Here is a 22012-nt window from a genome sequence, read left to right on the forward strand (position 1 = left end):
TTCAGGAGTTCCTTGTGCATTCATGCAGCCACGTTTTCCAATTTTCAGGATAGGGAGCACATTAGCGTGATTAGCAGGTGGCCCCAAATGTTGATTAATGTGATTTGATACAGGGAGATAATTCTGCCTGATGCCTAATATTTAGCTGATCCAAAAGACAATGGACATTAATTATCATCGTTACTAATGCTTCTGGCATGAAATGTTCTCATTACCTATTCCCATCTAATTTAACACCAGGAAAGGCAGAGAGACAGGGGGCAAGGGAAGGAGAGAGAGAGGGAAATGGACCGATTTAGCAAGCAGGAGAAAGATGAGAAAGATCCACCAGACAAACAGTAAGAAAATGCAAATAGGTAGGTCGAGTAGGAAGGTCGGTAGAAAGATAGACTGTAATATTAGCTGTATTTTTCCCATTTCTCCATATTTCATGGCTTCTTTTTTTGGCTTTGGATGACTTATCAACCAGACTGTGTTAGGGTAATATTTGTACACCCGCCTCTGATGACTAGAGAAGATCATGCTAATAGCATTTACTCTGTGCTTTGGTTCAAAATTGTCTTCAGCCGACATAACTCCTCTGACTCATATTAAATAAGAACCTGCAAAGATCTTTCAGTCAGAAAAAGAAAGTCTCAGGTAAAAAGTCAGCATCTCACAAGTCAATAAAACATCAAATAATTACCACTTTTACAGCTGATGACAGGATCATGAAGCTATCATGAACATTAGCTAGTGTTAGCAGCGTTAGGTAGTGCAGCAAACTGGCAACCACTTGAGGGGGCAGATGATTCAAACAACAGCAGTGTTGTGACCTGAATGCAATGGTAGGGGGGAGACGTTATGCCACATTTAGTGTCTGAATGTTATCAATAACACCTTTAACTTGTATTTTTGCTACTTAGTGGTGATACAAAAGATACAAACTCTCTGTTTAGGCCTCAGTCTCTGTAGAGCTCCATGCACACCACTTGTGGGGAAAATCTAAAATTTGACAGACATGCCATGCCCAATTCCGGTTGCAAGGCTACGATAGGACAATCATTGCTTGGGGGATGTGTTTAAAGAACTGTGGATTAACACAACCTGGGTATTTTGTTGCTGCTGAGCAGAGAATCTGCTCGATATTCCCTCATTAGTATGTTTGTGAAATACTAAATCTGAAAGTCTTCAGGTAACATTCCTGGCGTTCTTTTAACAGACTTGTTGGTCTTGACTGGTGCATAGAGCCTGCGTTGAGATTCTTAACAACACGTCACTAAAATAAATTTCAAACACACACACCATTTATTTCTCTGTGAAGGCTTCAATTTAGTGATCGAGGACATATTTTGAGCCTGTAATATGAGTCCTTTTTTTTCCTGTTGAAGTGAGATAACCGATCCTTAGGCAGAGCTAAGAAACTGTCTCTCCTTGAGATGATAGAAGACCTGCGCAATGCCTCCCTATCCAGCATTCAATGGGAAAACAATAAACAAGCCTGAGGGGGAGAGACGGAGAGATTGATAGGCGTGCAATTCTGATCACTCAACCAACAGAAGCTCACTTTACCGGTTCTGTGCTTTATGCACATTTGTGTTTATGAAATTGCAATCGATTGTTTCAATTACATGCACGGTTAGACCATGGCGTTGTCACAATTGATGTGCTACTCCGAGTCAACCTTTGTGAAAATCATTCAAGTTGTAAGTGGTGTGAAAAACTTCTTTTCCAGACTTTTTTTTTGATCATATCCCACAGTAGGCTGAAACACTGCAGTAATACAGCCTCTGGTAAACACAGAAACATGCTCGACAACAAAGCTTTAGTCTTTGTTCTGACTCTCATCTATGGATATAAGCTGTGGGTAGTGACCATAAGAAAAAGATCATGGGTAGAAGAAGATGAAATTAGATTTCTCTGTAGGGTGGCCTGGCTCTTTCCCCATGACAGAGAAAGGAGTTCAGTGACCTGAAAAGACCTTGGAGTCAAACCACTACTTCTCCACTTTGAAAACAAGCCACCTCATGTAGCTTGGGCACTTGGTAAAATCTTAAAGCCCTTTCACACTGGACAAACCCCCCCTTCCCCCAACACCCACAAACACCTGGTTGTGTCTGCAACTGGAAAGGGTACAATCTGCATTCATTACCGGATCGAAGGTGTCTGCAGTAGTGGGTGTTTATCTCTGATCGGCAGTTATGGAAACACAACACCAGGGTGGACACACTAATTTCCGCCCCTTTTCGGAAACAACGATTTGACGTGTGTTTAAGTTCCGTTTTAGGTTTTCAATCTGTCTCCATTCAAGCAGCTCTTGAGTGGAACAAATTGGAGATCCCTATACAGGGAATTAAAAGGGGCATTGTTTGCTAAGCCATGATAAGAACAACATTCAACGACCACAAAAACTATCATTACTGTTTGTTGCAGAAAAGTGGATGTTGTGGTCGCAACCTCATAAAAGTGTTCATAGGCTTTTTTTCTTGTACTGAACTGCACAAATCAGTTCGAAGCATCAACAGGCTGACGGTACTTGCACCAGAGTCAGAAACTAAATCGAAGGCCGACCAAAATAGATGGCACCCTCTAGCGGCTTTATTAGGTATTACAGCTGTAGTAGTATAATGAGAGGTTTGTCATGCAGGAGACTGCTGTGGCCAGTGTTAAGTGACCGGTCAGTAATTTTAACATTACAGTGTCCCTTACGTAGCGTAGCATGAGTTGTGTAGGTAACGTATTAGCGTTTGTGGAAAGTGGAATGCAGGAAGTAGTTTGTCCTTTATATAGTGGAAAACTAGGGATTTGGAGGTTGGAGTGGGTCTTTTCTAACCTCAAACAAATATTTTAATTGCCTAACCTTATTCAGATAACTGCAGTGTAAAACAGACATTGACATTGGATGTTGTCACTGAAGGTTCCTGCAATAAATCTGCAAAGTAATTTAAAAGTTTCCCCTCTATTTGGTTCCCACAGCCCTCTAGCCCTCGTCCTTAAAAATGGAGGAGAGTTACTGGGGAAAAGTTCAGGCTGGGATAAACACAGATGGATGGCCTTTATGTCAGCGGTGGATAATCAAAGTCAAGTGTAATATGCCTAATAAGTTTAAAGTCTCCTTGACGAGTGCTTTCCCAAAAAACTGTTGCCATTTAGTTGCTCTCCACACAGTGGTTGATGCTGTTTGGGTACAGCAGTGCCATCCCTTCTGAAATTAAGCTTGAAGAGACAAATGTTTAGTGTTGTATCTCCCTACAGCGCTGAACTAAGTGCTGCTGCTTTTTGTATGATTGCACTCTTAAATGTAATCATTACCGCCTGCAAAGTTGCCACACACCTTCATACGTTACCAGTGACAGGAAGGCAAAGAGAAATGTATTTACACATAATTCTAAGTGCTGTATCGTAGGCAACTGGAGGTGTTCAGCTGACATTATTCACTGAAACACGTCCAGTTGCCTACGATATAGCACTTACCATGACCTGGATGACTGAGAACCTTCATCAGCACGTATTACTGTAATTTCTGTCTTTTTGTGTGTTCTGTATGTTCCTATTGTTGTTTTGTAACCATTTTAAATGAGAGAAAAAGTCCGTGGGACTTCGTGTTTCATTATTTAGAAAATGCAGAGACCTTTGAGACTTTACCAGAACGCCCTCCTGGGCCGCCTTAATGTTCATCATACTGTGATCTCTCTCCCGTTGTTCTGTTCATTTACATAGTTTAAGTACACACAGGAAAACTTAAACATCACATGCATAAAAGCAAAAACTTGTTACCGACTCATTTGTCCTTTCCTATAGCATACAACCCACCCTTACTCAATTTACTGCGGTAGCACTAAGGTGTTGATTGAAATTCCATTGACTGTACAGTACACAAATCCCTGGCCTCTAATCCCATAATTCCAGCATATTGTATTGTCATTAACCACTCACTGGCTGGTAAATACAAATCCTTCCACCTTTCACTTTGCAGTCCATGGATAATTGCTGTATCCTTTTCCTCAGAAGCGTTCCCATGGGAAGAGCCAAGCAGCACACAGGAAACAGGCGCAGTTGTGCTTGACACCATAATATGGAGCTACACTGTACAGCAGCTCACTTGGCAGCGGAAAGAAGGGCCTTGTACAGGTCTGCCATCGCTGACAGAGCAGACACAGTGGCTAATTAGACCTTTGCAACCTCCCAGTGGTGAAACACTTAAATGTCTGGTCTTTGAGTTGAAGCTCCGATCTTTAAGGCTGCTCTCTGGTGGAGCCGGAGCTCGGTGCTCTCCAGTTTATTTGGCAAAAATGGAGGATGCCCACTTAAAAACCGAAGCTCCACCGCTCTGACGGTGTGCACGAATGCAACGAGGAATAAAAACTGATGGAATGAAAAATGTATGTTTGAAAGAGTGACAAATGTGATCAAAAACAAACCACTGGAGATTTGTTATATAGTCCTCTTGTCAATAGCAATGATCCAGTTACTATGTCATTTCAAAGGATATTGGCCATTTCTATCAGGAGTAGAGGGAGAGGAAAGAATATTGCGCTTCATTAGACGACGTGTCTGCAACAAATTTACATTCTTGTCAGGTCACTCCCTCTTATTGACTATGCAAGTAAAGGAGGAGCACTCAGTTGCACTATTTCCCACGAGGCTTTCAAGGGATGTCACCATGAACAATATGGGTTAATTAATTCTCATGAGACTTGTACTGGTCTACGATGACTATGTTCAGATAGATTTATGTAACAAAAGAACAGAAAACAACTTTGATACAAGGACCAGAAGAATCAGTGGAAGCAACATCTTCTTCCTAGATTATATAATGCCATATATCTGATTCAGCAAAAGTTCCATTAATATTAGTATTGTTAACTTTTTTTAAATTCTTCCGACTGGCCCATAGGAGAGGATCTGAGGGTGCTGACCCCTGTCACAGTACACCCCTCCTCTCCCTGTAACCTGTGATATCTTTTGTCTCAATCATTGCGAGCAGCTTTACAGATGGTTTACTCTAATATTTTGTGTAGTATCCTGGTGTAGTACTTTGTCTTTAGGCTTATTGATCTGTTGTGGCAGGAAGGTTTGGACCAGATTCAGGCAACCTCTCTAGAATGAACAAAATAGAGTTCAAATGCAGCTTTCAGCTATTAGCAGCACGATAAAAGTGTGGTTTTGTCCTGCCCAATCACTAGGAAAAAAGTGTTAGCAGGTAGTGTTGGCAAACCACAAATAAATCCATTCGTACGTGTCATGGGCTATGTACCATATTGATATTTGTACAAAACATCATACCATGTCTAGATGTTTATTACCTCACTTTCAAATCAGGAGGTGGAGGGGATGGTGCAATCACAGGTGACAAGGCTGCCAAGTCGGTGACCGCAGCTCAAGCCTGCGTTTCAACATCTGTAAGTGTGAAACCACGTGATGTTTTGATGATGGACCACTGCGTTTCAACATTTGTAAGCTGTACACCAGCCGTGTTTGGTGACAAAAAAAATTATATTTTTGATGGAAAGTCAGGCCATCTCCAGCTGTGTTTGTGGCAAAAAAAAAAAAAAATGGGTGTGGCGGGTGTTACAAGCAAAACCTTGATGTTTTCCTAACCCTAACCACAGGGTTTTTGTGCCTAAACCTAACCAGATTATAGCACAGCATTGTTACAAGACAGAAATAGAAATTGAACCTAAACAAATGTTCAGTTGCAAGCTATATGTGGGTTTGCAGAAACATACTCTGCTGTGTAGTTATATGACTGATGAAACTAATTATACAACTGATGAAACTCATATTATGGTGTCATTATATTGTGCTGTTAAGATGTGATTAACAGTGTTGCAAGAGCATTATGAAAGTCTTTTGAACAAACTGTAATTAAATCTGTTAGCTGTGGTTTTATTGGCAAATGCATAAATAAAGAAAATCACATCACATCGGAAGAATATTGTGAATCTTGCATTATGATGTGTTCTCTGTTTGTCCCTCCAGTCAATCATCTTGCAAATAAGCCATCCCAACAGTCTTTTGTCTTTTAAGAGCATATTAGTAGTCATTACAGCAGAAAAATAATAAAATAGTAAGAAATCCAAGTCAGAATTTCCACTGGAAATGTAGTGATTTAACCCTGCTTATATTTTTATTCAATAAGAGTTTGTTCTGTTTATTTATGAGAAAATAAAGTAAGAACTTTTTCTGTTCAGCTTTTCAGTTGGAACTGACGGAGATGATCTAACTCTCGTGTGTCTTTTCCTCTGATGAGAGGCGTAAACAGATAGTAGTTGTCCAGAAAAATGCTTGAATGTTTTCCTCTTCAACAGAGAGTTTAATTGTGGTTGGAAAACAACAAACTGGTCACCACCATTCGGTCACTTGTTTGTTTGTCACCTCTTTTTTTGTTTCAGAAAGTTAGGATTAATTAAATTGGTTAAAGACTAATTTGTCTCCACAGACTCAGACAAAGATTTCAGGAAAGTCTCTCCTGTCAATCACCTTGCGACCGCTTAGATTAACCTCTCAACCTCGTGTGGGGGCCCAGATGGCCCTTGGACGATGGCCATAATGTACATCATCAGAGCCAAACAGACAAACACTAATTCAAATACAATATAATTAATGATCGGTCACATGTTTGCACATTATCCAATCGTAGCTGCAATTACAAGTTCACTTACAAACTAATACATAAAGCAGTGACATTTTCCACTTCAACAAAATTAGCGTAACTCTATAATGGATTTAGAATTGCATTCTAGCCCTCCATTAAACAGAATTAGCGTCAAGCTATAACCACACTGATGTGAGAAAAATGATTTGAAGCGAGCGCATTTGATGTTTTCAGCTCCACGCAGATAAGATCACATGCAGTGATCCACTGGATAGAGTGTGAGCGAGACTGACTCCTGTAACTCAATATATGCAAATGGCAGCCAGGCAAGGTTCACTTGTAGCGATTATCCATGTACAAGATCTTTGATTAAGCCGGCACGCTGCAGTGTACATTGATTATAAGAGCATGTTTCCAAATGAACCCTGTCTCTCGTTACAGTCTGTGATAACTTCAGTAAGTGCGGTGGTCATTTTTACAGCGTGCTTTAATGTATGCGGCCGTAATCGGTCAAGCATTTAATAGGTGTTTTATACCTAAACAAGTCTGTATTCATCAACATTTAAATATCTAATAAATCTTCAATGAAATTGAAAAATTTAAAATGCAATATTTTTAAACTTACTCCTCCTACTTACTTCAAAACCTCAGTACACCTTCATGGTTTCAGCATCATGTTATCTCAGCAGATGTATCCCAAAGGACTCTTTAATCCTCTCTGGAAAATTGGTCTCATATCACTCAGGATATTAAGAAATTCTGGAGGGAAGAAAGTGTACGACTACGAGACTTGTTGCTATGTAGCTGCACATTTTTGAGCTTGTTCCTTTGCGTTATCCACCCTAGTACGTATCTGATGAACTAGGGAAATAATTGAGCTCCTTGCAACATTTTTTAATTGAACAGAATCTACATGTTTCACGACGTGAGCTGCATAATAACACTGATTTGAATTAGGATAAATGCAAGATATGTACATAAAAGATATACATACAATATATATACATACATACAATAAATATCTATATATATCTATATATCTATATCTATATATCTATATCTATATCTATATATCTATATATCTATATCTATCTATATATATCTATATCTATCTATCTATCTATATCTATCTATCTATCTATATCTATCTATCTATCTATCTATCTATCTATATCTATATATCTATATATATATCTATATCTATATATATATATATATATCTATATCTATATCTATATATCTATATCTATATATCTATATCTATATATCTATATATCTATATATATATCTATATATCTATATATATAAAAATAGTGTTTTTGCTTATCTGCAGTGTGGAAAAAAAACAAAAGAAGATATAGATTCATGTTTCTGATACTGATGTTTTGGTCAAACTGTGAAGCCATCAGACCTCAACATGTTCCTTGACTCAAGTGTGACAAGAGGGGCTTGCCCAACATGAAACTGTGAGTGACATGCTGCTGGTTGGTGTGAGCTTCCCTTCACACTCATCTGCTCCTCCGATGATGGACAGCACACGCACACATTCGTCTCCACGGGGAGAAATGTTCCAGGCATAGGCCATACAAGACATAAATGATCCACAGTGCCCGAGGAATATGTTACAGTGGGTTCATTCATTCATGTTGTCAGCGCTCAATCTCTGCTATTTTCTTTTCTTCAAAAAAAAAAGAGACCTCAGCTCCCCTGGTGCCTTTCAGCTGTTGTAAGCATTCATCGGCTTTTCTGCACATTTTTTTTTTTAATTCCTTATCATACACAACACAAAGCATAATCCCTAACTCACATCCACAAATATCATGGAGTGAGTTTATCTGGCAAGATTAATAAACATAGTTTTGAGATTTAAGGAAGCTAGTCCTTGTACGACACCAGAGAGAATGTAATCGTTCAAGACTCCAGCGGAGACATTAATGCAGGAGAGCATGTGCACTTTGTAACATAATTAAAAGTTGTCCAGGGGTTGGGACTGCTGCAGGGTGCAATTACTCATAACTGCCAATGTGATAACATGAAAGTCTGCGGATCACTGTATTGTGCACAAATGGAAACACGTTTCAAATTAGTGAGACACTTTGTTTCACAGGTTGTCTGAATGTGTGTCTGCCTGCAACAGTGGGACACATATTAAGTTACACAGTGTGTCAGTGTTGTTCCAGGTCACACTACGCAAGAGCTAGTTCAACGTTCACTTCACAAAAGGTTCACAGTCCCAAAAATTAAATCACGTTCATTTCTTCCATTTTTTCTTTTTTTCAGCCTTGTAAAAGAGCTGCTCAGAACTATTTTTTCTATCGAGTGCTGTAGTAATCAGTCCTGAAACCCAAAAATCAGTTTGGATTTTTGGATTTCGGTTCCCCCGTCTCAAAGTCAATGGGATTATTGAATGGGTTTTTGGTTAAATGCCTGAAATAAGGTCTGTGGTTACCACAGGCTCAAGATGTTTACATGTTTTGTTCCTCTGCGCAAAATACATCATTAAATGTCCCACAATTTAATTATAACGTGCTTACTTGTCTTAAAAACGGTGGCTGCTAACAAGTGGCTAAATGAGACTACAGAAGTTGTCACTGACATTAAACATCATTGTGCCGAAACACGGAGACTCATCTACTCACCAGTCCGTCTTTACAGGCCGACTTCAGTTGCAAACTAATCAAACTCTAACTTCACCACTTGTGGGTTGATCAAACAATACAAAACACGTATATTAATTGTGCAGTAAGATGCTTAGTGGTGGTGACGTTTAAGTCATGCGACAGCAATGTCGTCTTTATAGCTTAACATTAGCTTTTCGCTAATGTATCACTTTCATGTATCACAACAGCAATGTATCACTTTTGGCAGTAAAAAACTAACTAAATTTACATTGTCAAAAGCGGGTTAGAAACAGTCTTGTTGTTGTCAGCATGATTGTTAGCCGTCAACTGGCAGTCCCATGAGGCCTCGGCTGCGTCTGTTGACCAATCAGAGGCTTTCCTTCTGGCCGAGAGCCTTCATCAGGCTATGCAATAGCGCCAACCACTGGATTTGTAATGAACTACAATCAAATTATGAGCATACATATAAGCGTTGTTTACTCCCATGGGAGTCAATGATGCTCCCGTTTACATTCATTGGTGGCAAATGGTTATGTTCAGTCAACCATTCGCCAAGATATCGGCGCGTTCATGCGCGACACAGTACACGCGGGTGCGTGCAGTTTTTTGGCTGCAATCCTGTGTGACCTGTCTGAAACGAATATGTTCTCTTTGACCGATATAATCAACTTGTGTGCTGTTGTGTCAAACAAGACTCATAAACTTGACATCAAATGTGGGAAACCTCAAGGTCCCTCACCACAATATAAAGACAGCGCAGACCAACATGGTGCTCACTCTTGTTTCAAAATTTTTGACAAGCCTGTGTCTGTCTGACATTAAAGTTAAATCAATAAAACCCACACGAGTATTCTTGAGGCTCTCATGCTCTGCAAACACCTATGCTTTCATGATATCCATGTTACGTTGCTGCAGATTTTTTAATGGGCCATTGATTTGGCAGACACAAATGAAAACAAGGTGGAAATGCATTCTAAACCATTTATAATGCAGTTTTGAAGCCACTAAGCTTGTCTGGGTTGGATGCTGCATATAATTAATTTCTCATTGTTTGTGTTCGACAGGGTCATTGAGGTTAATTGAGTCTTACTTCAAAATTCTGGCTGGGAGCCACACGTGCCGTCTTTACTGTATATTCATTTTAATTAATATAAAAGGAGTCGGCAGCCAGCCCTGCCAAGCCTAATGATGGGCAAATGCTGTGTAAACAACAACAAAGGCTGGCCCTGTTCAACTGTCTGCGCAATTTTAGCTGACATGGCGTCTAATCGTACTGTGGCTGTCACCACTGTTCCCTTTTCGTCACTGATAGATAGGCTACTCGAGTGAACTGAGTGCAGAGTGAAGATAACCTCCGAAACAAAGCCTTGTGGGTATCGGCTGCTGGAGCATTTGCAAGGCATGTCATGATACCGGCCTCTCACTCCGCCTCACTTTGAAGCACTGCACAAACTCTCTGGAGATAGTAAACATACTTAAAGGATGCTTCGCTGATGGCCTGCCCATAGTTCTGGACTAAAAACTCATAATTATGGTTTTATTTTTACACATTACGCAAGCCTTATACATTAAGCTCAGCAAAGCCATGCCTGAGTGCACCTGTCAGGGAGGAAAGCAGCATCGGTTTGTTCAGTATGACTAAGAAACATTACAGTTCCTAGTGACATAAGGGTTTGATGCTATTTTAATCTTGACAAGTGTTACAACATAGCCTCATTCGGGCTCAGTATGTTTGAAATAATCAAGAGAAAATTGGCAAAAATTTGAGAGACATTTGGCATTTCAAAAACAAAACAATCAACTGATTAACTGAGAAAATCAGCAGATTTTTACATAATGGAAATAATGGTTAGTTGAAATCATTGGTACAGTACTTTGTCCTTTCCCCTTTTATATTATTGCATTATCTATATCAGGGAGGCCCAAACTTTCTCCCTTACGGTCAAAACTGAAACTTAACGGCAAAAAGCTGGATGAATTAAATTAAATTAATTAGGGATACTACGTATTTAAAGAGCATTTTTTTCTTTTATAAATAAATGAAATAAAACATCATAAACAGACTTTTATATCACAATTATTTAAAAAGGTGCAATGCGTAAGAATTTGCCACCTGTCGTATTCATAGTTAGAAAAAATAGGGGCAGCATTAGCACCAAATGCTGCTAACAGAGGCTACCAATAGATAGTTAGCTCAGGTAGCGATGGAGCTAGTTGTCCGGACTGTGAGCTTAAAAAAAAACAGGGAAGTGTAGGTTCTTACACCGCTAGCCCAGGAGCTTTGGACCAGGACAGGCCAGGGCTTGTTAACATGGAAATGCAGTAGATACCTCTTCAACATGATACTTCACATCCTGCTGATAATTCTGGTTAATTTTTGAATATTTCCAACTAAAATTCTGACAAATTGCACCTTTAAATATTTTCTTTCTCTAGGTATATCTGGTGGGCAGCCCTGATCTGTATGCATGGGTTTGTAGTAGGGTTGATGTTACTTTGTATTTTGTATGTTCAACAAATGTTTTGATACTTTGCACTTACTGAATGAAAGTTAGGTACAGGCAAACTGTCAAATGTTGTATGGTTCTCCATCAGGAAAAACTATGTGGGATCACAAGTGCACCTTAAAATCAACATGCATCAGTGATACCAGCATTTAGTAACGTTCCTCTGATCATAAATCAATGTACAGCAGTAATTTATTTCTGTTATAATTGTGCGCAGCATCTGAATACATGCTCGTATCATGTTTACAGCCACATATGGTTGGATAAAGCGCTGAGGGCCCTTTCAAAAAACAAAAATGTATAAAAAAAACCAAGCCTTCACCAACAAATCCGAAGCATGACAATAACTATGCAAATAATATGCCCTCAGCATAGGACAAAAAACAACATCCCAGCCATGACTACATCCTGATGACAGCCTGAGTGTAGGTCAGGACCACTGATGCATACGGTGCACGCAGGGTCAAGTATAATCACAGAGAGTTTTGCGAGAAAATTAATCACATCCTGATTGCACTCCATAGGTTCTCCAACACAAGCGTTCGAGTGTGATTTTAATTCCCCAGTTTGCCTCCTTGACCTTAAAGGTTCGCTCGAACATCAAGCACCCGTCACTCGAGAGCTGAACAGCTTCAGATTTTGTTGTAGCGGATGAATTGTTCTACATTTGACAGGCTCATATAAGCATCTTTCGCAACCATGACATTCATCGTGTTCTCTCACAGTAGCACCTATTTGCGCCAAATATAGAAGTGTTGATTTAAAGGTCACAAACTGTCGCTGGGATTTTTTTTTTTCTATACGAGCATACAAACTGCTCCACAATTTTAAACTGGCATTCAGCGGTTATAGATAATGGGGATGATAAGGGCGATAACTCTAATATTTCAATTGATGAATCAGGTTGGTCAGGAATCTATTATTACTCTGTGCCTTTCTCATCTATAACCAGTGGCTGAACCCCGCTAGCAGTCATTTCCCATCTCACAGGCTGTCTGGATGACTGATCAGGGTTGTGATTGTCTACCCTCTCCCCAACACACCGCCGCCACATACGTCAGCAGCGGCACATACATCTTGAGCAGTCTCCAACACCAAGCCGGAGCGGTATGGAGCCCCAGTAAACGTTGCAATCAGGGAAAGAATTGGGCCAATTCCTCATAACCTTGTCTGCACATGGCACCTTGCCTTGAATCATAAGAGCGCGGGGCTGTAGCAAGTATTCAATCTGTCAGCAAAGCAGCTATATTGCCTCAGTACAGTTGAATAGAGTAAATCGACATTTAATTGTCTGTGTCTGCCCACAAAAAGCTGCATGGACATTGTAGACCTGATGTAATGGAGTTGCCACAAACCCTGTCGTGGCAGCGATGTGTACAACCAGCAGCTATATGACATTGCAGCTTTCTTCATGAAGTATGTGCTACTCTGCCTGACAGCGGACAGGTTTTTTCAACACAAAATGTTTTAATTCAGTGAAGACACAGGGCTTCGACAAAAGAAGCAGACACAAAATAGACATCTCAGGTGTACTTTATTCAACTCACAATGATTTTTTTTTTCTAATCCCAAGCGTCGAGCGTCTATGCCTTCAAACCGATTTCTGAATTGTCACTCTTTTCTTCTAAGAGATCAATGCAACTCCCTCATAGTTTGAAAAGTTGACTCTGTGGCCTTTTGATGAAACAATCATCTTTTCTTTTAACAAAGCTAAAGCTCCGCCATCAAAAAATAGTGAATCCCAGCAAGAAGACTTGATAAAAGGCATGTAATTTATAACCACAGACTTAGACTTAGAGATGAGTTCCTATTGAGCGATTGTTGAGGGGAGATGTTCGATCTTCGGCATTATGTTCAGTCTGGTGGCAGAGTTCTTTATGTTTCTCTTGAAAAGACAAGCAAAATCAATGGTGAAAATGTTTCACATGATTCATTCTTAAGGCTCAATCGAAGCGCTGCAATTTTTCCAAATAATTATGAACAATCTAGCATTTTGGATTGCACATCTTCTCCAGCCAATCATAGGTGTATAAGCAAGCAGTGAAAGGCGCCGCGTGGAAATTGATTGTCTTCTTTTCTCCTCTCTCACAATCTTAAAAAAAAATAAAAAAATAAACAGAGTGCTGATCAATCCCGTCAACTAAGTACACCTCTTGTCAATGTCTCCAGCTTCTCAAAGGAGACTTGGTGTTTCTGGAGCCATTAGTTATGACCAACTTGCCAGACGAGGCATTGATCGCTGGCCGGTTGTAAATGCAACAGCAATCATTTCACAGGGAAAAGAATAGAGCTGACTGCGCGGTCGTATATAGACGTGTGACCTGCTTAAAAAGTGCCCACTTAAATGACTTTTTAATTTACTCAAAGTAGAGACTGGACTGAGTTATTTCAGCAGTGGTTTTGATGTTGTTTTAATAGGCCTCTGTGTTACTTCTGTTTCTTTTTGCCTCAACCACGGCTGAATCAGAATAACACGAAGGAGACAAACTACCACTTTTGAAACCAATGTTAAGTCAACAGGAACCTGTAGGAAGTGTGCAACCTGCTTTATTCAGATTAAAGTGATGGTGTAGTTCTTTTTCTATGCAAATATGCTTATTTTTTGCTTTAACTGAAAATGAGAAGATTTCTATCGTTATTATTACCATTGCTGTTTTGTGTGTGTTTCTATACACGGTTAAAAAATTTACCTTGTAAAGTTTTAAAAAAAAACGAAACTATTTTCAAATCCTTTGTGCCACATCTATTTTAGAAAATGGAGTATTGATGATGAATTGAGGAGTCTCACAGCCTGGGGGATGAAGCTGCTCTGTAGTCTGCTGGTATGGCAGCAGATACCTTCTGTATCCTTTGCCAGATGGCAGCAGGGTGAACAGACCGTGGCTGCGGTGCATTTACTGGAGTACTGGACTGTACATGCGTAGATCTTGGGTAGTGAATATTCCCATTTGATGCCAGTTTATACTTGCACCCTACATTTTAGAGAGATATACTGCATGATTTACTCGACTATATTTATCTGACAGCTAGAGCTAACACTCAATTTTCAGATTAATTTCAGATTTTTACATTGAAAACAGTTTGGATCAGGGATATACGACATTGGATTTTTTTTTTTTTAATATCCAATATTTTCCAGCTGATTGCCGATACCGATACGCACATATTTTCCACTACAGTCCCTCCTGTAGTGGAATTCACATATTAGATGCAGGAAAAGGAGGCTGGTTATGTGCACATCATGTAATTGCATGACTATCAAGACACTGAAATGAATGAAAAGAAGATAACCCCTACACACTTACTTTATGAGACATATGTTTGGATATATGGTTTTATATTTCTGTTGTGTATTTTCTCCTATGTACAACTTTGGATGATTTGGATGCTTATTACTCAGGACAGTGCGGATGATCAACCACACCTGCCATCATACAGTAGAGCTCGTCAGCCTATTGGTGTTAAGTGTGCAGGCGTTACCTTCTTTTCATCCACTGGCAGATGCAGTAAATGCAAATGTTCATTTTTGGCAAATGCGATATTTAATTTATAGAGCCTTTATCAGCTGATACCGCTAACATGCTGATAATAGTGTGCAACCCTAGATTGATGAAGCTTATAGAAATGCATTGCATTGTTGTTTATTAAACACACATTCCCAGGCTTTTGGCCTGTGAGCTTGTTCCAGTTGTCTGTGACTTGTTCCAAGAGTTGTTTAAAGAGGTCAAATCATCCAATACATATTTTTTTATTTGACAAAAGAAAAATTTAAATTTATGTCTCCCTCTATTAATCATCTCGAGACCCGTCACATTTATCCTGTGACCTTTTGGAGGGGACTGACCCATAAATAGAGAACCACTGGACTAAACTACTGAACTTAAATGTAAAGTATGGGATATTCTGCCAACACCTAGTAACTGAGGGAAACGTATAGACATACTTTAAATGTATTGATAAAAGTGAAGTGGTCAGAGAACAGAGAATGTACAGACTCTCACTGAGATTGGGAAAAAACAGGAAGCATCTGCCCTAATGTACAGCTAGGAGTATAAGACAGACACATCCATCACTGATGATAACTGATACACAGGAGAGTGAGAGGGATGATAAGATGCTGGAGAGGCAGGATCTGAAAATGTTATGTGAGCTGCCTTTGCGTGACTGGATGTCCGAAAGCACTCCCGTTGGGATGAGTTTGATGCCAAAATGTACAACAACAAGGTAGCTGAGGGGAAAAATGTCGATGCCAAACTTGGAGGAGTTGAATTTGACCTGTATGGGGTAAAGAGTTGCAGCGGCTGATAAAACAACACCTGCTCAAAGAGAACAGACGGTGCAACAAGGAGATTCAGTGACGCACAGAGACCAGCTTGGTGTCTTGTGCTCAGTATGTGTTGCGATAAATCCATACAGTGGACAGAAGCGCTGCCTCCCTCTCTTCATCGACTCTTGCATGTTATTATTTTAATAGTAAGTTAAAGGAAAAGTTCGCCCTATTCACTGAACAATGTTTTCACTACATAAGAACCTTACAGGATGGTAATGATTGTTTCAGCTGTTAGTTAGTCAAAATCTCAGGTGTTGCTGGAGACACAGAGTTGTGGCTTGTGAAAAACTTTTGATCGCTAAACACGTAAAAATATATATTAATGGTCTTAATGTTTCTTCGGCAAGTGACCATGTGACTTCTGCTGGTATGAGCGACATAAGGATATTATCCCACTTATTCCAGCAGAGGCTGCGTGTCGGATGATTCTGGCCTCCAAGTCGCCATTATTTCCTGAAAATAGACACCTCCTCAGGTAATATCCCTTATAAGCCGAATCTTCCTTGTAACTACAAGCTTTTTTGGTGTTGTTGTTTTTTTAAAAACAAGTCTCCATCTAATTTAGTTTGTTAGCTACAACGCTGTTTTGCTGTGAAACTCCAAAAATGTTTTGCGGACTACGAAACTTCACCTTACTTTCCGTCTACATGGGGGCGAGTAGACAATGACTGAATTTTCATTTTTGGGTGAACTGTTCCTTTAAAGTCAGATTAGGTGGTGAAGAAGTTAAAATTAGCTCCACTATGACCAGCTACAGCAGTAAAGTATATTACTCACACATTATTGCATAATGTAGTAATGTATTATACAAAAAAATAAAAAATCCACTTATCTATTTTGCTTATTTATTTGACAGGAACAGTGCACAGCTTCTTAGCTCTACCAGAGTTAGCTCAAAGCTAATTTACATCTGCAGTTCCTGGGCAGGAGACAGAGACAACATCTCTGTGAAGCAAAAATGGTCCATTTTCTGCAGAATGAGTACTTTCACTGTGGATCCGAAGTAGGGTTTTGAATGCAGGACTATTACATTTTAAAATTGGACTATTTTTACATCGTTGTATTTGTACTTTTACCTAAGTGAAAGATCAGAATACTGCTGCTTGAACGCTGATTTCAGCCTGTAAAACATAACATGTTAATGATGTGACACCACTGCTGCTCTGGTCTCTTCTAATAATCCTCCTGGCTCCACTTCCTCCCACTGCCAAAGTGCATCGCCACCATTTCCTGTAATGACCAGAGACATCATAACATATGGCACTTCTTACAAAGACAAGGGGTGAACGGGAGACAGAACTGATGACTACATGGAGACTGAATGCCAACTGCTGCGAGAAACACAAACAATTAAAATCCAGTTTCCGTCAACAGCTATTTAAAAATGTAGAAATCTAACTTGTGCTCTATCTTGTGCTTCACATCTCTTCTCTCTTCTCTTTGTGTTACAGCGGGGGGAAACTCTCCTGCTCCAGGGGCCTGACTCCCTCCAGTTATCAGCGCAGGTGATTGAAAGCACACACCGCCATCTCTCCATAGAGGGCACCCACAGACCCAGAATGTCTTGTTTGCTAGAGCTGTGTACATTTTGTATTTGAAAGAGCAGCAAGTCAATGAATCTCGATAATGCGAGAGCCGGGCCACATAACTCACGTTGATAGTCCTTACATTGTGCCAAGAGGCGATAAATCTGCTGCGGGAGACATGAATATGCAGTGGCAGTCAGTCTGGCTTGTTCTTGCTTGCATGCCCCCTGATGCACAGTTTATTCCTCTCCCCCATTCTAAACAGAAAAATAAAACCAATGAGCCGCAGCACCATCTCATCAACAGCGTTCTATTAAGCACAAAGAAATGTAGCAGTGCATTTTTCAGAATATGCTTAAAAACTGTGAATCATTAACAGAAAATATTACAATTTTCCGCGTTGGCTTATTCAAAATATAAAAATAAAAAATGTTTACAATCATCTTGATTATGTGTGATGTCAAATAGATTCCTATTTGTCTGGGAAATATCCATCTATCTCTGTATCTGCATATTAAAAATGATCCTAGCTCTGATCAGAGTTATAAATTAATCATCTATCCAAAGTCAATTTCAGCTTTTTTGATGATGCCACAAGTTTCAGGTATCTGTTTAAGCATTAAAACACTTAACTAAAATCTGTACCCCAAACAGGTAATGCAATACTTTCATCCCTCCTTCACTGCAGTGGTGAGGGAGCCACGAGCAGCTCTCCCTCTCCATGTGATTGTATATGTAACCTGCAGCTTGCATTTGACGGCTCTTTGCAGGGGCATGAAATATGGACAGCCGAGATAGGCACCGAGCAGTTACGGGGGTTTAATGTACTCATTGACACAGACAAAATGTCCCAAATAACAGCGATAAGAAGCCCGTTTGTCAATGGCCCAATCCTCAGCTGACGCTTATTTCCCTCCTGCAAATAATTCATCCCATTCACAATACTGTAGGCAGCCCGGGGGGTGGTTTCCTCTGTGTCTGTTTTGCTCATGGCAAAGAAAAAAAAATTGCAATTTCCAATCTCAGTGCAGTAAATAAGGAAGAAATCTACAATCTCATGTCATTCACACAAAAAACAAAACATCTCTTCATATAAAATGTGTTGGAAAATTGCGGATAACATACTGCACGTGTGTACAATGACCCGGGAAAGTAGATAACCGGGTCATTATTCGGATCCCTCTCACCTCCATAAAATACTTCTTGGACATAGTTGACAAGTATGCGTAACGACGCGTGCCTCTAGTGGCACCGTGGAAGGAGGGTCCGTCAGACGCACGCAGATGCACGGCTTTCTGCACTACCTTTCCGTCCAGCACCAACTAGAAGATTTTTTTTTTAAACACTACTGTGTAACAAAGAGCCCTTTTGGAGCAGATTTTGGACCTTCTTCAACAGCCAGCATCGCGCCATCGCCGCGCGCAACTGGAGAGGAGCGTCGCGGAGCGGCTTGTCCACCTTCACAAAGTCTGTGTGTGTGATGTGAACAGTTCTCATGAGCGGAGCGAGGGACTGGAGTGCTCGAGCTGCAGTGAGACTTTCTCTGAACGTCCGAAGTGCGTTCAAATTCCTCAGCACACTCGTCTTGTGACGCGTTTCTCTGTTTGTCTTTCGGGCGACAGGATCGTTCGAGGCGACCCAAAGTTCCGCAGGCGCAGTTCTCCTCCTCCACAGCGGTGCGGGAGTCAGGCTCGGCTGTTGCCGTGGTACTTGCCAGTAGACAGATAGCATCGGCGGTAGGAGGGGATACAGAGACTCCTGCAGGCTAATTGTAGCAGCCTGCGATCGCAGGTGTATCACCGATCCGCCTGTGAGGGACTGAGGGGCTTCATCCTGATCGAGCCGCTCTCAGACTTGTGAGTAACAGAGAGAGAGAAAAAGAAAGAGAGAGCCGAGAGAATGTTGCACCAAGTACAATGAGCGCAAATTTGTCGCAGGCACCAAAATCCATATATGCTCCGTCGAATTCAGTTTTGATGAGCAATTCTGAGTCGTCTTTGGAATTTTAAAAAAGTGGATCCCGCGACTTTACAACCATGCGAAATACTTGGCTGTCTCCCCGGAGTGCGATTTGGGAATACTGGACATGGCTGATTGCATGTCTCTTTTGGATTCACTACTCTTACGGGATGCCTCATGTAATTCGAATAGGTAAGTTACACAAACACCACGCACACACACGCACACGTTTGCGTTATAACCTTGAAAGTTGCTCCCCTTATCAGCTCGTTTCCAGTGCGGGTCACCATCCGTGCGCTCACAGCGGCAGCCAGTAGTGTTTTTTTTTTTGGTGGGGGACTAAACGAGCAGTCCTTTTCATTCTCGTCTCGTGTGTGAATTCGCAGTTTTTACTTAAACGAGGGGGTCAAGCAGTATGCAACAAGAGAGAGCGCTGCGTTATTGCAGACGATTGCCTGCAAAATTGAGGATGCCTTCTCCACTCAGGGACCGCGCAGTGAAACACTGTGGGTTAGTGTGACCTCTGTGCACTCGCTGCTTTGTCTGTTCCGTTTTCTGCAGCCAGCGTGTTGAGTCACCAGTTTAAATTCAGGCTCATTGCCATGCCTTCTGGAAGTAAGTTTGGAGCTTTTAAGGACAGTCTGTTAAATTAGAAGTTAAAGTATTAAATAAAGAAAAAAGCACCATCAGAAAAAAGTTTCAAACTGTGTGTGTGTGTGTGTGTGTGTGTGTGTGTGTGTGTGGAGATAAGTTTTATCTTCTGATTATGCACACACACACACAGAGGAGACATAAACACTCATCATGTCCGGAGTTGCCCTCCCCCTGATCTTTCACATTTGTGTTGTGTGAGACACAAAAAAACAAGAAGCAGTGTGGTTTTGTGCTGCTCTTGTCTCTTTTCCCAATCTCACACCGAGGGACAATGTGAGAATTGTCATTCGGAGGGCTGGCGACGCGATGAAGCATTTTGCGCCGCCAAGAGACAGGAGCAGAATGAAGATCAATACGGTTTTTGTCACGAGGCAAATCGTTTTTGACATTTGGCGGAGTGCCATGCAGGACAATTACTCAAAATGGCACTGGGCCACATTAACATACCACCACAACAGCCGGGAGTACAAGGCAGGCAGGGAGCGAGAGCATCTTTTAATGGCATGGGGGGCTTTTTTGTCTTCGAGGTATAAATAATGGGCGAAAGTGGAATAATGTAACTGCAGAGTGCTCGAACAGAGAGCTAAATGGCCTTTTTTCCCCCCCTCAGACCAGCTGACACATCTGCAAGTCAGAATTTTGTAATACATAATTTCTGTCAGGCTCAGTGGGTGGGCAGTGAGAAGCTACATCCCTTCAAATGAAAGTTGTTAGACTTTAACAGGATTAATTATAGAGCTCTCTCACCTTGAGTGGATGCTGTCAAGATTTCTGTATATTTTAATGTAAACTGTGAGAGAGAGACTCGGCAGAAAGGCGAACAAAAAAAAATAAAAATTGCAACACTTGAGTATGTCATGCAGCTGTCCAGCAGGCCCAGGATGTCCCTGTGACTGACTGCTGCACCCCGAGGAGCCCTGACTCCTCTGACATTGCTGTGTGTGGACTTTTTTTTGGTGATATCTTAGAAGCTGCACAAGATCCTCAAAGCTCCCCCCCCCCGTCTACTGATCTGAACTGAAATCATTTGGTCAAAGGGACAATTTTTTTTTCTAACACTGGCAGCAGCTCAGATGAAGACCTGAAATAGACTTGACAGGCTTGTTTTTAAAAAATGTCAAAGTGCTGAGACAATTTTACCTTGAAATGTGCTACAGCCGCAATATTGCTTTTTATAGAATCTTATCATTGCTTGCAGTGAAGGAGTGGCTTGTTTATTTTTTTTCTGTGTGTGTGTGTGTGTGTTCCTGAGATTGTATTTGAGGAAGCTGAGTAGAGGGACATGCAAAGGGAAGGTTGCTGAATTTGCCTCAACGCAAAAAAAAAAAAGAATAAAGAAATTCAAAAAGGCTCACGTCTTCACATGATCTTTTGATGCTGAGCGTTCATGCACACGTGCGTTACCGTTTTATTTTGTTCATTTCTGTGTGAAAACGGGGAGAAATTTCTCGCAACATTCTATAAAATTGCATTTGCCGAATGACATTTTTTCTATTTTTGTTGAAATCGTGTACAAGCTTGAGGCTGTGCATAAAATATGCAATGTGTGTGTGTGTGTGTGTGTGTGTGTATTAATGCAGACATGTTGTAGTATCTCCAGTGAGAGGACGTTAGTATTCACAGTCTGTTGATTCGTTTAGGGATGAGCGCTTTTTTGAGTGGCTGTGTAGTGGACATTTTTTGCCCCTTCTCCCCCCCCCTTTTTTTTTTTTTGTAATTTGGTACTTGGTGTGCAAGTGGGTGTGCTCTGTGTCACAACCACCCTGCTCGAAAAACCAACAGAGGGCTCTCTCATAGTCGGCGCACGATGGCCGACGTCGCTCCTCAGCACTGGTTAC

At 40.8% G+C, this 22012-nt stretch overlaps 2 protein-coding genes across 2 annotated transcripts in view; one reads left to right on the forward strand and one right to left on the reverse strand.

Annotated features, from left to right (window-relative positions):
- zc3h12aa (zinc finger CCCH-type containing 12Aa) overlaps positions 1-22012 on the reverse strand; it is a 339114-nt gene that overhangs the window by 114990 nt on the left and 202112 nt on the right. The gene's annotated exons all lie outside the window — the stretch shown is intronic.
- grik3 (glutamate ionotropic receptor kainate type subunit 3) overlaps positions 19598-22012 on the forward strand; it is a 105546-nt gene continuing 103131 nt past the window's right edge. The window contains exon 1 of the mRNA XM_073485219.1: positions 19598-19712. Coding sequence (XP_073341320.1) covers positions 19598-19712 — 115 coding nt within the window. The remainder of the gene's footprint in view (positions 19713-22012) is intronic.

The sequence above is a fragment of the Pagrus major genome, chromosome 17 (assembly GCF_040436345.1).
Source record: "Pagrus major chromosome 17, Pma_NU_1.0".
Lineage (NCBI taxonomy): Eukaryota > Metazoa > Chordata > Actinopteri > Spariformes > Sparidae > Pagrus > Pagrus major.